The sequence below is a fragment of the Petromyzon marinus genome, chromosome 3 (genome assembly GCF_048934315.1).
Source record: "Petromyzon marinus isolate PM22_M1 ecotype Great Lakes invasive population chromosome 3, UKy_Petmar_22M1.pri1.0, whole genome shotgun sequence".
In the NCBI taxonomy this organism is placed as follows: Eukaryota; Metazoa; Chordata; class Hyperoartia; order Petromyzontiformes; family Petromyzontidae; genus Petromyzon; species Petromyzon marinus.
The window spans coordinates 5550207-5566937 of NC_133669.1; the positions used below are offsets into that span (position 1 = coordinate 5550207).

At 46.4% G+C, this 16731-nt stretch overlaps 1 protein-coding gene across 1 annotated transcript in view; it reads right to left on the reverse strand.

Moving 5' to 3' along the window:
- Positions 1-9515, reverse strand: part of LOC116952377 (homeodomain-interacting protein kinase 2-like) — a 44509-nt gene extending 34994 nt beyond the window's left edge. Inside the window, exon 1 of the mRNA XM_032971683.2 lies at positions 9015-9515. Within this exon, the coding sequence (XP_032827574.1) occupies positions 9015-9033 (19 nt within the window). The 5' untranslated portion in view covers positions 9034-9515. The remainder of the gene's footprint in view (positions 1-9014) is intronic.
- Positions 9516-16731: the final 7216 nt, after the last annotated feature.

Genomic DNA, 16731 nt, shown 5'->3' on the forward strand with positions numbered 1-16731 from the left:
TGCCCAAACCCACACACATTATGCAACCTAGTGATATGCCATGCCAGGACTTTACCATCACATGGCAGGGTTGGCATTTTCAAGGACTGTACCACCATTAATGTTTTTGGGATTATTCGGACGGGCCAGGCTACTGAATCCCCACTCGAGACAGCTGCTGTTATATTAGACCAAATGACGGTACTGATTTTACACTAAAGAACACCATTGCAAGCTGGTACACTTTCAATACTCAGAGCTCCTGCTATTATATTATAGCAGATGACTGATACTACACTAGAGATTATCTTAAGGTCACAACTAAAGCAGCTTAAGTTATATTTTAGTCTGTGCACTCAGACTAGATATTACACTTGTCGGTACCAATGGAGGTGGAAAATCTTAACTGTTTTTTGGAAAATCCCGAAAATAGACAATCCTCTTCTTTCATAAAGAAGGGTGTTATGTGCAATGCTGATATGTTCATGTCAAGGTTGGTGAGACAGAAGACAGCTTCAAGAGTAGCCTGGTGCATATCTGAAATGCTGTCAGTGAATAAAACAAGTGGGCAGTGGTTGAAAAAGACTGAGCATTCAACTATCACACGTTTCAAAACTGTCGCTTTTCCATCCTGTCATATGATAAAAGAGGAATTGCGATATTATGCTCGAAACAGGCTACTGATATTACACTTGAGATAGCCATAATACTCTTAACAGTTATTGCCCAACTGCTAAATAATTAAGAGAAGATCACCACCAAATAAGCGACACAAAATAATGTATTATGTAAGATTAGAATCGAATGCATTCATTTAGTTAAACTCCAGCACTGAGAATAAAACATTGATTTGACTTTCATGGCAAACATTTCCATCTTTGGCAGGGTGGGTAAAAAGGTGCTGCTCCCTACTGTGTGGAACAGAGGTCATTTGAAGGAATTTCAGAGTTAGCTCTGTGATATCCGCTTCCGTCCCATCGTTCTCTAACATTTAGGGTTACAATGCTCTGTGAGAAGTCTGAACGAATGCTTCATCTCGAGGCAGGTTGCCGACAGCACAATCAGGATAGCATTTGGGGAAAAGATAAAAAGAAAATTCGATGAAAATAAAATGCACAATTAAGAAGCATTCAGTGGAGACAAGGTAAACAAATGTATAGGCCATTAAATCAGATGCCATAAAAACCAATGGCATTTAGTAAAACCCTAAAATGTAATGTAGATGTGGAAGTAGATGCCTAGTTTAAGATTATTATAGACAATAGGTGGAGTAGACGGGAAGGAGCTCAACAATGGTTGAGACGTAGCTTTCAGAAATGTGGGACATGAGATATAAGAGATTAAATGGAGTGAGAACATGCATCGAAGACAATGAGACACTGCTGAATTGAATGCACTAGTGAATGGTTAGTCCGTGCGTAGCCTTGGGGACAGTTGTATTGTGGACACTTTTACAAGCATTACAAAGGAGTCTGCAAGGAGCTTTCCGAATTATGTGTACAACCATCTAAGCCCCGGGACAGCTGGACGGCCTCGTTGTTACCAAGTGCTGCCTCAAAGCCAGTTTTGAAACATTGCAGCACTGCTGAATACAAAACACAGTCGCAGATTTCATTAGAACAATGTTCAGGCCACTCAAAGGGAGACAATTCCACGGTGGTGAGATATCAACTACCTCGCCTGGTATACAGGAGGTCGTGGGTTCAATCCCGACCCTCACGCCTGCTGTATATTTGGAGTTTGCGTGTCTCTCTCCTCCTAGGTTGTGTGAATTTTTCTCCGGAGCGCCCAGTTGTTCCCTTGAAATTTAGAAACACTTCGGTGAGCTATCATGTGGCCAGGTCGTTTCTGAAGACGAGCTATATAGCTCAGTGGGGCCTTACCTGGTAAAATATAAAAGTATAGATTAAAATTGTTTTAACATTTTATTGTAGTGAAGTTAACTCAAGTATGAATTGTCCTAGCTTTAAATGACAACACATCTTTGTGTTAATGTAGATTTTAGTTTATTTATGGGTAATAAAGGGTGAAGAGTTCACGAAACCGTTTAAGGTACCATGGCAATATGAAACTAAATTCACTTTCATAACTATCTCCAGTTCAAGAAACGTCCTGTTCACGTCCACAAAAATAAGTGTAAAGCAAAATCCAAAGTACCATATTGTAATTTTTTCATATTTTAAACCTTGCGGTTAGTGGTAATACTGCTTTCGTGTTTCTATGTGAAAATGACTTTATTGAAAAGTGAACGGAAATAACAGAAACAGCACCTCGGAAAGTGTCGAGGTTGACATCACCACACATTCACAATAACCTCTTTATTGGTTCCATCATTTATTGGCCATCATTTTATGAGTATCTGTCATTTTCAAGGAATAGCAGAGAAGCCCGTTTTGTTTGTGTGTACTGTATATATAGTCATCTCAATCAGTCAACCCATGGCAACTGGGTCTGTCTCGTGACCTCCTGCCAGCGGGTGTTCGACACTTCATGTGGCCTCAAGATGCACATGGCCTGGCACAGGTGCCATGGTGATGTCACCGCCACTTAGTTGTGAATGGCGGTTGTTGTTATACATTTTGAATGTTGTAAATTTTAAATTAAAGCTTTGTGCCCTCCCTTATAAATAGGGTAATCCAATGTAACATTAATATACAGACATATTAGTGACTTAGCAGTGCAATTCTTTGTTGTAGCATTGTAAACACTCAAATATATGAGATGGCTTTTCAAGTAAATCTGCCAAACACAAACTTGCAAACGATTAAGCCAAAAAGGGTTTGATAGAAAAAACTCAAGTGTCTAAGAATAGCAACGCCTCCTCTTATTTAAATTGTATTTTACTCACCTCCGTTTTGGACTTAAGACTTATCACCAGCCTGTGATAGTTTAACACTTCAAAGTGTTTTCATTCTGAAAGGTGCACTGGATAAAGCTTATCTAATGTTGGCAGCCCTGGGCCAATGGTGAAAATCACACATTCCTATTGTCAGGGGCCAGTCTACGTAGATAACCAACATTGCTATATTATTGTGCATTAACCTTCACCCATCATTGGACAAATCTTGGCTGATGATGATTACATATAGCATTTTATATTTGCACTTTGTATGATCACGCCAGCCTTGAAAAAGACCAATACACACACCCACACATATACTTTATGCTGGGGCCGGGCCGCGTTAGTACTTTTCACAACCGCACATACTAAACATACCAGCATTTACCACTAAAAAAGTGGCCGACGTCACTTTTGCTGCCTTGCCAAGTTTGATGCACAGCAAGGCCACATAGCGTGGCGAAGGGGCAGTTAACCAGGAAGCCATCGCACGGTACAGTAGTGGGAGCTGACAAACGGGTATGGCTAAAACCCAAATATTGGGTGTCTTACCATAGCCGTGTGCTGTGTTTCAGCTGCCTGGTTTGCTGCTATACAAACACGCACTCGTATATACGCAACAACATTGTATATTCATTATTTTTTTCAAGAAAAAAATACATTCGTATTCACATACCGTGTAAAGTAAGTTCACCGCAAGGTACAGGATAACAAAGGCAAACAATAAACTAAAGAAATTATAAGGAAATACATAAAAGACCGGTTGAGGTTGGGTTCACACAAGATAAAAAAGAGGGAATATTAGATTAACGTTTGGAATAATACTGCAGTATGACGCCAGCTGATTTGACATCCAAGATTCGTACGTTCCCATGGGGACAAAGAAGAACAAAATATGATCTCACAGCGCTGAAAATGGAGATCAATTCAATAGTTGTTGCTGGAATAAATTAGTGTGATATGTGAACCTAACAAATGTCAAAGGTCACGCAAGGTATGCTGTGAAGGCATAAAGAGCAATAACTATGAGTTAATTAGTCTGCTCGTGCAGCTATGAGGACTGTCATTTGCACATATGAACTCGCAGGTGCATCATCTCGCAAGTTTGTATAAGCAGATGACATAGTCCTCGTTGCACAAAGCACAAACCTTGAGAATATTGGCCAATACTCTAACATCAGATGAATTTTGAGGGATATTTCCATCACTGGAGACTGTCCAAATCTCTCCAAAATTACGAAAAGTGTGCTTTCCACCTGAACAATCATGCAGCATATGCTGCTCTTCTTGTGTCCTTTTGTGGTAGCCAAGTGCGCTATGACCCCACTCCAAGATATCTAGGGGTTATCATGCACAGAAGCCTAACCTTAAAATCTCATAAAAGAGATCTGTGAACATACCAAATCAAAAATAGCCCCGCTACAGAAACTTGCAGGCACAACCCGGGGTATCTCAGCTGACGTGCTGGGAACTGCCGCCCAATCACTAATTTACTCGGTGATAGAGTACTGCACTACAGCCTGGTTTGGGAGCTCTTACACAACACTGTTAGATGAGCAGGTAAATAACACAATGCGCATCATAACAAGAACACTGACACCGACACCAATTGTCTGGCTTCCTGTTCTGGCAAACATTATACCACCAAATATCCACATAGACATGCAAGGGAGCCGACACTTTTCTTGCAACAACAACTGCCTTCACATTAACCAAGACCTCAACAATGTACTTTCGCTGCCAACTCAAGTTCCAATCGCCCCTTCTGGAATCGTGCTGTCAGCATTCTAGAATCTGACCCAGATCCAGAAGAACGCTGGCGAAAGGAGTGGAACACGGACATCCAGAATAAGCACCTAATTCGAGACCCAAATATTGCACCGCCTGGATTTAAAATTGGTCGAAGGCACCAGTGCACCATCCACAGTATCATATCATCAACAAGCTGATATGCAAATCTCCTTCATAAATAGAAAGCTAATGAGCAGCCACAGTGATATTGTGGATATGCAACCAAAACTAAGGACCACATAGTAAACCACTGTGGTCTGCACCCATTAACTGTAGAAATAGCAAAACATTTTTTGTTTGCATTCTGACCACAAGCATTGTGGTTAATGCAGACATGATTCTTTGTAAAAGGTTTCTGTTTGGTGTTTCAACATCTTAACACCTGTTTTGTTGCCAGAAAAAAATGGGAAAACCTATTATCATGTCCACATACTATTCTCCATTGGTGGCTCTGAAGCCAATGATGGAAATTCCACAATACCACGACATGGAAAATCTGTCAACAGAACCCGTAACTGCAATATTTTTTACTTTGAAACTTCCCATTGTGGGCATGCAATATCCAGAATCACGCAGCGAGATGTACTTTATATACATGTACGCCTTTTGGTCAATCCACTGCTAGATGAAGTGCCTCCCACACTGTGCACATTATGCTGGTTGACTGTACCTCACGACGCTGGTCAGTGTGGGTTGGTAAAGGCAGGGAGCATAGGCAATGTAGCACAGCATAGTAAAATGGATTTTTCTACACTGCCCTTTGATGATAATGTATTCCTGTAACAGTCTAGAACACCTCTAACTGTTTGTGCATGACAGTCGGCCGTCCAAGCACTTGCCAGGCTAAAACCTGTTTAGCTTCTGATATCTGAGGGGATCGTGCAAATTCCAGGTAAAATTTACACAACTTGGATTATTAAAAAAAAATCCTTTCAAGTGTCGAAAAGACTTCCTCTTCTCCACATTAAGCTGTTCTTTATCCCGGGTGATTTTATTAAAAGCCTTCTACTTCTGTCACTCCTCCACACATATCTCTCTGGACATATTCTCAAGGTTGTATATATAAATATCAACCCTCTGTAACCAACTTCCTTGGTAAAACCCTGCAAACCACCCAAAGAACATGTTCTTCCCCTGTTGTCAATGGTTGCATAACCTTCCCCCAATTTTGTATAACAAAGTTCAGCCTTTGGACAATGCATAAATAGACGGCCTCCCTACAAACACCACATCAGACATGGAAGCTGTATGACCACACAGTTCACCATGCTGGACAGGGCGGGTTGTTGAAGAAAGCATAGCCGAGTCCTGGACTGGTTCAGAGTTCGCTCGCCACTGTTAGCCCGAGCCAGGGATCAAACGTTTGTGGTAGGGATCATAGCGCAGTGCGCTAATCGTTATGCCATTTCTCCCCTGCCACCCAATATTGCGTAGCATCTTTCAAAGGTTAGGTATTAAAATATATTGAGTGCAGTAGCTAAATATGAATGCATCTCAAGACGTGGACAAACCATATGGAATAAACGTGCTCATTTAAATAGCCGAAATAATCCCTCACGATCCTACGAGGCAACGATCCACCTAGCAACCCACACACAGTATAATTTTGTCGCTCCATCTCTCTATCTGGTGGACTTTAACTCGGCTGCATTGTATCCATTGGCCGCCACTACCTTGTTAATCTTAAACATCAGTCGTCATCCCCTGGAGCGATGCCCTGCCCCTAGTCCACTTTTCTTAACAATATGAATTATATCTTTAAATCTGACGATGTTCTCTAATCCATGTGTTCGCCATCACTTCTGCAAATGCTATTCGAAGCATGCATCCCTCCATGCTTCATTACGATATTCTGCAAAGTTTGCTGCAGGCGTAAGCTGCATATACAAAAGTTGACACTGCAGGCAGCTGCATGTAACGTGAAAGAAAACATGGGCCACCAAGGGGCGGGGAGCATTGAATTGGCTTGGATTTTGGAACGTCTATAGTTTCAGTTTTTCAGTTTATTTATTTTGGTATAGCCCTGTGAGCCATTCGGCTCTTGAATCGGGTGCAACTACAACAAAAACTAAAACACGAACAAGAAAAACATCTTAAAGTGACTGACTGTGCAAACAGAAAATCCATGAAAAAAACAGCAAAATATTCCTGAAAAAAGCACCGTACACCAACGCTGTGTGCAAAAAATCCCAGTGGGATGCAAGTCAAAACAACAACAACAACAACCACAAGAAAACTTAGATTACGGCCATCAGTCTAACTCCGTGCTACAACAAAACAAACATGTCCAAACCAAAAAACTTGTCCAAATCACCAAAAACTAAAGCCATAATCGCAACGTAACAGTGATCACAGGGACTGTGACCGAATTTTAACAATAAACTACATAAATAACATGTAACACCAAATCCTAGAGCCATAGCTGGCTGCATGAGTTACTCCACAACAACAGAAGCATCAGTCGGAGTATCACATTTTCAATGCACCTTTATGATCAGCAGGCTAAATCAAAATACAGATAATACTTTGCAGCGTCATCCGGAGCGAAACATTTTATTTTACGCCAATGAATAGCAGTGGCAGCTAGGGGTGTACAACTCCTCTATAGCAGTTTTGAGAGAAGTACTCATTGGTAGCGATTCAAGTTGCAGTTTATTGGCAATAGCATTCCAGAACCTGGGGCATCAATAGCAAAGGCCCTTCAGTTTTTGAACGGCAATAGGGAATGTGAAGCTGGTAAATGAGCGAAGACCTGAGGTCAAATTTGTTCTTTGAAACAGAGAGGAGATCCAGCAGGCAGTCTGCGGATTTTTTTGTAAGTATATCGTGAATAAATATGATCTGGTGCACAAGCCGTCGAACATTAAGAGATGTTAAGTTTGACCCAATGTAGAGATCACAGTGGTGAGTCCTATATGGGCAGTTCAATGTAAATCTTAAGGCCGAGTGATAGATGGAATCAAGCTTCTTCAGTACAGTACTTGGGGCTGATTTATACACGATGTCACAGTAGTCAAGTAGAGGCAGTATAGTAGCTTGTATCAATTCCAAACAGAACATTGGGGGGGAAGCAGTGCTTGTGTCGATACAGAAAACCAATTTTTATTTTTGTCTTTTTACCAATATAATCAATGTGATCTTCAAAATTAAGTTTTGAATCCAGGATGACGCCAAGATACTTATAGATCTTGACTTGCTCTATTTGATAATTATTTAAGGAATGTAATTGGGGAAAAATAACTTCCTGCTTTAGTCCTGGAACCGTTGTTTGTATACACGTCATGTCGTCATCAGATACAATTCGATGGGCTATGGAAAATATGGATTTCCTCTACATTAATTCAGCTACGCTGTTTTGTTATACCCTCCCAATAGAATTTCACATTAACACGTACGAAACTGTGGAAGTGTCAAGTCGTACAAACTTTTCGACAGTACCTCGCGTTAACGTTACGTCTTGGCCCGAAATGTCATTGCGAATGATGCAAATAATACATTATACAACGCGTCCTCATGAACTACAAACATATATACAACCAAATAATGTTGACCGGATGCTATTGGTCCCACACGATGCTACTGTTGACATTTTCCAACGTTCATTGTTGTAGATGCTTACTAGTCATTTACTTATTTCGCTCTTGAGAGCTCTCAATTTCTAAAATTTTGAACAGATTTTTAATCACTATACATTACTTGCCTTTGTGTCCCAGAGTCCCCTTTCGTATTATTTTTTTAAAAACGTTCTTTAATTAAACACAGGCTCTTGATCTCAATGGCTTCTCACCTGGTTCCACAATAAAGGCTCTCTCAGCTGCTCCGCACATGATACAAAATACAGGCATCCGCACGGCGCTAGGAGCATACATCCTTACCCCACGTATACCCCACAACCTAGATGGTGTGCACGTTTCGAGATCTGCATTTTGGAAAATCATCGTTAAAGGCTGCCCCTCGCGTTCACGAAGGCACCGCGAAGCGTGCTTTGTCGAGCCCGCGATGGGGCGGCCTCGAGCCACCCGGGGCCCCACGTGGCTCCGCGCCGGGCGGGGAAAGCAGGCGAGACCGGGGATGAGGCGTGGGTAACACCGGGGACTCGAGCTGGTGGAGACCCGAGAACTAGGGATCCCCCCCCCCGCCGCCAACCGAACACCGAGAACCTAACTCGAGCACAGGGGAAGCCGTTCCGAGCCCTGTAAACCCATCCTGCTGGACAAAGGGAGCCCTCAGGACAGGCGGTGTTGTGACCCGGACACCGGGTCCTCACTGCCCCCACCCACCACCATCCAACCCCGAGCCAGAGGGTGCCTGCCTCTCCCGAGGCCTCCGCCGTGAGAACGGTGGTGGGTGGAGTGATGAGGTGGAGAGAGAGAGAGAGAGAAGTGGATGAGATGGGAGTAATCACCTTCGTAGATGGGGGCCATGGGAGAGGGAGGAGGAGGAGGAGCGCGCGGCGTGGACGAGATGCGCCCCGCTCATTGCGCGCTCGGGCCCGGCCGCGCCGCTGCTACCGCCGCTGCCATCTTGGCTCCGCGTCCCTCAGCGTCTCTCCCTCCTCCTCCTCCGCGTCTCTCTCGCTCTCTCGTCTCGTCCCCTTCACCCGCTGTCTCGCTCCGTCTCCGTCCCCCCTTGTGTCTCGAGGTGTCCCGTCTCGCTTTTGGGAACAATCTCGCCGCGAGCGCTTTCGTTTCCCTCTCCTCGTGTACTCGAGCCCAGCGGCGCTCCGCCTCACTACCAAATCCTCGCCTCGTCCGCCTTCGCCTTTCTCCCTCGGCGTTTTGTCTCGCTCTCGTTATCTCTGAATCTCTCCTCCCAACTCTCCCACCCTATCCGAACTCTCCCCGTTTCACTTTCTCTCCTTTTCCTTTCTCCGTCGTCTCTTCCCACCACCACCCCCCCACCAACCACCGCCGTGGTCGTCTCCTCCTCCTCCTCTCCCCACCCCACGGCTCCGCGCTCTTCACTGCTCGGGACGTAAACAACTCTCCTCCTCCTCCCCCCACAGCCCCGCCCCTCATCACACCCTCCCCCTCTCCTCCTCCTCCCCCCACAGCCCCGCCCCTCATCACACCCTCCCCCTCTCCTCCTCCTCCCCCCACAGCCCCGCGCCTCATCACACCCTCTCCTCCTCCTCCCCCCACAGCCCCGCCCCTCATCACACCCTCCCCCTCTCCTCCTCCTCCCCCCACAGCCCCGCCCCTCATCACACCCTCTCCTCCTCCTCCCCCCACAGCCCCGCCCCTCATCACACCCTCCCCCTCTCCTCCTCCTCCCCCCACAGCCCCGCCCCTCATCACACCCTCTCCTCCTCCTCCCCCCACAGCCCCGCCCCTCATCACACCCCTCCCCCTCTCCTCCTCCCCCCACAGCCCCGCCCCTCATCACACCCCTCCCCCCTCTCCTCCCCCCACAGCCCCGCCCCTCATCACACCCTCCCCCTCTCCTCCCCCCACAGCCCCGCCCCTCATCACACCCCTCCCCCTCTCCTCCCCCCACAGCCCCGCCCCTCATCACACCCCTCCCCCTCTCCTCCTCCCCCCACAGCCCCGCCCCTCATCACACCCCTCCCCCTCTCCTCCTCCCCCCACAGCCCCGCCCCTCATCACACCCACCCCCTCTCCACCTCCCCCCACAGCCCCGCCCCTCATCACACCCTCCCCCTCTCCTCCTCCCCCCACAGCCCCGCCCCTCATCACCCCCTCCCCCTCTCCTCCCACAGCCCCGCCCCTCATCACACCCCTCCCCCTCTCCTCACCCCCCCCCCCCAAAGCACCGCCCCTTATCCCCCACAGCCCCCACTCCTCATCCCTCTCAGCCCCTCCCCTCTCATTGTCCCCCCCCCCCGAGCCCCTCCCAACACCCTCCCCCTCTCTGTCATCGCAGTGACAAGGACCCTCCCCACCGTACAGACTCACCAGACTTTTGGGGCTGCTAGCGAGTAAGCAACCCATGAATGCCGTGGGCACGGCACACGAGGGGGTGGGTGGTCAGCACCACGCCCGGCCGCCTTTGTCTCTCGAATGGCGATGCTTACACACAACGCACCAGGTGCTCATTTGAGGTTGAGTCGACCATCGCCACACACACCAACTCCCTCGTAACACGGCTTACCGTGTGAGCACATATAGATACTGTATACGCCTGAACGGCAACCACTCCTACCTACCGCACAACACACTACACGTATTTTTACTGCACAATGCACTGTCTACACACACACACCAACTCCATCCGACCACACCCTGGGCTGTGTACACACACCACACAACTGTGTGTGTACACATACACGCATGTGTGGCGGGGAGCCAATCACAAAATTGTAAGTACATTAATGAAAAAAACACATTCAATGTATTTTTTTCAGTGGGGGAGGAGGCAATGCCCACCATAGCACTCTCCCCACCCCTGGATACGCCACTGCTGGGAGCCAGGCAATGCCAACCCTCTACCAGCCCTTTTCTGGCTCAAGTTCAGTACCACATCTTCTGGGTTCTTTCGGTAAAGTCACGTAGAATGGAGACAAAATAATAAAAAAATGTTGTCTCCATTCTACGTGACTTTACCGAAAGAACCCAGAAGATGAATCCCTGCAGTCACGAAAGCTTTAAATCGAAATTCAGTACTACAGTTTCTGTTCTCATGAGACTCTGTGGGCTTTGGGTCTTCCAATTATGTCCCCTCCCTACATCAGCCAGGGGTGTTGTTTGACCTTACTTCGCCGTGCTGGTTAGTGCAGGTTGGTGAAGGTATGGCGGGATCGGTTAATATATCACTTGCCACTTTTAGCCGTGGCCAAGAATTAAACGTAGGTGGCTAGGTTCAAAGCACAATACGTACGCCAACGGCAGTGCCACCACCCCCTCCTGTTCATATACAGGGCATAATGAAGTTCAAAAAACTAAATTAGTTGGTAATACATCCACGCAAAAAAATAACAATTTGGGTTTTCATCTTGTTCTACCAGGGGCCATTAGAGCTGTTCACAGTCCTAAACCACACTGTGTCATACAGGCTATAACATAAAAAAGGGAAGTTTGTTTCTTAATTTTTCATTTTTTATAATAATTTTGCAAAGTGTACATTTCAGGCTTTAATTATCCGAATATTTGTTATTCAACCATTTTACTTAAAATATCTTAAAATTGTCAGCTGGGTATCACGAGCATGTGCAAAATTATTAGCAGACCAAGGGTATGATCTTGAGGACCACCGGGCAAATTTAGAATTTGAAGCTGGTGACATCGGAGATGACGGGTAAGACTGAACCAGGGACTGCAGAGTACCAGAAACAGCAATTAAATGCTGTAAGTCGACTCAGGTTTTAAATGAGTACTGTACCTAATGCGGTGTGTAAGCATCAGTACTGGGGATATAAAGGCGGCCGAGGCTAATCTGGCCACACCACCCCATCGTGTGCCCCGTGACTGCCTTAATAAACTATAAACTTTTTTTTTTATTTTACCAGGTAAGGCCCATTGAGCCATATAGCTCTTTTTCAGAAGCAACCTGTCCAAAAATGATAGCTCAACGATGTGGCTTGTCGTATTATGGCTTATCGTGTTTAAATATAGAGGAGCCAAATGCTCTGAACGCGTGATCTTGATTCTAAATGTGGAGGGGGGAAAAACCCGGAGAAAAACCCACGCGACCACTGGGAGAGACACGCAAACTCCAACTACCTCTACTGCTAAACTGGAGGTGAAGTCTCGACACCGTGGCGCCCCGATAAGTGATCGCAACAAAACTTCCCTTGAGCAGTCTAGTTGTGTAGGCTGTATGGAGGTGGGGCGTTTGTTATTTGTGTACATGCAGTACAGTATTTAAATACCTTCCCCGTGCTACTCTGTGTAGTGGTTAGCGCGCTGCGCTACGAACCCGGTCACCCGAGTTTGATTCTCGCTCACGGCCAACATTCGCGACGATTATCCAATACTGGTCCTGGGCCTTCCCCTGGGTCGGCTCAGCCTCAAATGAGTACCTGGTGCGGTGTGGGGGAAAAAAAAACATCGCCACTGGGGAGACAAAGGCGGTCGGGCGTGGTGCTGGCCACCCACCCCCTTCGTGTAGCCGTTCCGGCCTTCATAGGTGCTTCTCGCTGACAGCACTTGCCCCAACAGTCTGTCAAGGCTATACGGGGGATCTTTGTCTTTGCAGCAGCCCCTCCCCTCCGCGCCCACTCTTCCGCCCCCTGTCCCAGTACTCCACTTCCGCTCCAATCCCCTCGCCCCCCTTTGCCCCCCCCCCCCATTTCCCTACCCCCCACCCACCCTCTTCTCCATTGATCTCTCTTGTCACAACACGCCTGACTCTGCTGATGAGACATAGTGTTGAAACGGGTGCACGGTGTGCTCGTGTTAAAAAACGGTCCTTCCGAAATGACGCACTCCCTCCCAGAAGGCCGCGTGACTAATGGCAAGGAGATTGACTGAAGACGAACGGCTTTAATTCGGTTTCTTTTATTACGTATGCTGAAGAAGGCAGCTGTAATCTTAAAATACATTCATTTCAAGTGAGAATTCAAGCATGCATTCGCCTTAATGGAAATCAGTTTGAACCCCTATGTTACGTGTTAAAATAAATATAATAACCCTACGTGGCCTGACTGTTGGGCCACCCTCAACTTTGTTGTTTCGTGTGCAATCGAAGTAGGTTATCCGTATCTGTCGGTGCACAATTCTGATGTAGCGACGTCCCATCCGAATCGGAACATTCCCAGCGCACATTCATAAATTACAGTGTTTTGTCCATCCACTGCAGGATGATGGTCCACCACGCAGGTCGGTTCGCTCTGGTGAAGAGGTGCGGATTCCCAAAGACCGATTTCAAACATCACGCGCCAGAATAGATGTTAGCCGCGGCCGGGAATCGAACTCGGTTGACTGGGGTACATTGATCAGGGCGCTAATCACTGCGCCACCGCTCGTCCTTCATTTCCATTGGCTTATACTGGTAGGAACGAAGTTGTAAACTGAGTGTACCAGCCTGCAATAGATTAATGTGTCCGTCCGTCCGTCCCCTTTCAATACTTTAACGAAGTGAAATCTCGTGCTGTTGGGTGTAAAATCAGCAATAGACAGCGCAGAGACTTGTCCTACCAGCCCACCCTGCAGGGACCTGTTATTGAGAAAGGGCTGTGAACTCTTCCCTCGTTGTACCATTTGCATACAGCTCTGGGGTATTGTGTACACAGTAATACTCCGTTCAAATGTTAAATTAAATGCTTATGCCACGAACAGCAGAATATAGTTAATATGAACTAAATCCTGTTTCAGAGGTCTGTACATAAATTCATACAATTATTTTTTTGCATTATTAATCACAACTTCTTTGGCAAGCATCGAGGTTCTATTTGTCACGTTTTATTTAAGGGCATCGCTTCAACTCCGTGATGTTGACATCACGGTTACCGTCTCCTGCTACCCTTCATTCCACTGTCAACAACAAAACGTGCACGTGCACCCCCGGTAAACAACGTTGGGCCAACTTTGGTCCAACAGTTTACTGGGCATCTGCATTCTTTTGTCAATCCACTTCCGGAGGAGGGAAAGCTTTCCCACGCCATGCGGATCGTAGGGGTTGTTTTAGCCATACTTCACGACGCTGGTCAATGTGAGTTTATGTAGGCGAGGAGGGGGTGCGTGGGATCAGGGCAGTACTGTACTGCAGTTGATTTTGCCGCACTGCCATCTGCTGGTCACCATGCACCCAAAGTCACTCGTGACAACCTGGATGGTATCCAAATTCATCCATGCTCAGCTTATGAGCTCTGGCAAGTGTCGCCGTATTCTGGGTGGTTTCGTCATAAGCCAGCACGATCACAAAATAGCATTTATCACTCATCTCCTCTTATACGCTAAGTAATAATTACAAGTATTTACTCTGAAAGCCACACTGAGCCTCCAAAACGAATATTCAGGAGGATCCTACTGCACTACGATGTTTGTCCAATTCCGTTAATGACTGTGGTTCGTGTGGAAGGAAACCAGAGAAAACTCGCGAAGCGTACGGGAGGGTGGCACTCGGCACTGCCATCTCTTGACCACCTTGTAGCCTCGAGCCTACAACATTTGGCAAGCCCTGGTGGTCACACATTCAAGTACTATCCAGGTTCAGGCCTGCTTGACTCTTTCATGATCCCATGAGGTCAGGCACATTCAGGGTGATTTGAACATATGTTGAAACATTATACTTCTCTTTTTAAGGCCGTGCTACAATTGAAATAATGCGTTGCGCTAATAATGGGTGGCTTCAATACAAGGGTAGGTAAAAAGTGCAGAGATTAGACGATGACTGACAATTTGGCGTGGGAGTGAGGCACAAGATAGGAGAACGTCTATTACATTTGCAACCAGCAGTGATGTGAAGATAATGAACTCATTTTCCCAAAATAAGTGTGGAAAGATCGCCATATAGTAGCCGTAACTGAAAAATGAGAACTGAATTTTACTTTATCGCAGATAAAACCTTATTGTAGGCTTCATAGATAACTGGAAGGTCTACCTCATGTTATCTGCAGTCGGCTGCGTGGAAACCTTGACACGGTGAAGTTAAAGATTCCCAAAGCGTGACCAAAAAAAAATCCAGATAAGCATTGAGAGCAGGTTTGCAGTTCTTGCAAACATTTACAGAAGAATGACCACCCAAATTCTGGTATTTTTTTCAAACGATTGGATTTTCAAAAGACGAGTTGTTGCTGCATTAGAAATATGTATCGCTGTAAACGCATTTCAAATGTTCTTGCACATTTTTGGAAAATGTAGGCAACTTGGTAAATTTAACTCTTTAATTTGGCCTAGTGTCCTACTGCGATTGAGCATCATCATCAGCCATTATCTATCCACTACGGTGCTGGATGAATGTCTCCCCAAGCCATTGCCATTTCTCATCTCTCACGAAGCTGACTGTGCAATCCACTGAGCTTCGCGACAGGAGCCAGTAGCGGAGTTCCTCGCGCCACCACCGCCACCCCCCGCGATGGCCAAAGCTACGAGTTGGGCCCCCCTTGACAACCACAATGTGAGATATATTTTCAACAACAATGTAAAGCAAGCACAAAACGTATGTAATGACGCGATTAAGCAAGAGGCGCTGCGGTATATAGCCTAGGTGCGACCGTGCGAGACAATTCAAATATTGGGGCCACACCTGACCGATTGCCGCACACCCCCCCCCCACCACCTGAGCTGACAATGTCGTAGTTACTACGCCACTAACACAAGCTGACCTCATCGCTCCATCTCCGTGGTGGACGTATTCCCGGGTGCGTTTCCTCTCCCTCGGCTGCCACTCACTCATTCGTCTCGACCACCGCCGACCATCATGACGAAATGGCATCAAGTCTTTACCGTTCATGCTCGGCAGTGTCCTTTGCTTTATCTCACAATTGTCACAAGGCAGGATGTAAAACCGTCCCAATGCAGTGTCTTATTGACCACTGAAATAGGCTTCCCATTTCTCTCCCCATGCATAGTCGCTAAATTTAGCAACCTACAGGTGCTATTTATAGCCTCCTCGGCATGCGTGCGTGTGGGTCATTTATTTTCATACCGCTCATATTCGTGGGTGTTACTTTGGGACTGTTATGAAGATGCGGGGCTTATGCATATATACACGTGCATGTTTATCGTTGCTGCTCATAAATAATGATTGCACATGTGTAAATCACCTGCATGTTTAGTACCAGATGGGCACCACTTGCGGTGTTAAGGCAACGTTCTCAAACCCATTGAGAATCGTAAAAGATTTCCCGTTTTGCAAGGGCGACCTGGGTTAAAATATCACTACGAGGGTACAGAGGCATATTTACTTAATGCAGGTATTTTGTACTTGGTAATACCCATACGTTTCACTATTTAAAATAAGTATGCGTTAGTACACATTAAAGCACTGTTGTAATATTGTTTAGTACTGCTCGTGTTCTTCAGATGAGACGCTGTAGACTTAGGGACAGAACACTAGGGGGCGATACTCAATATGCGACGGTTATGGACATCTCGAGGTCGGGCAGCAGCCCGCAGCAAGTCCATGTTCCGTAATGCGGCACTCAAACCTGCAGGGCACCATCATCAGCCATGATCAATCACTTGGCTGCCACTGTCATTATTTCGCCCAATGGCCATCAT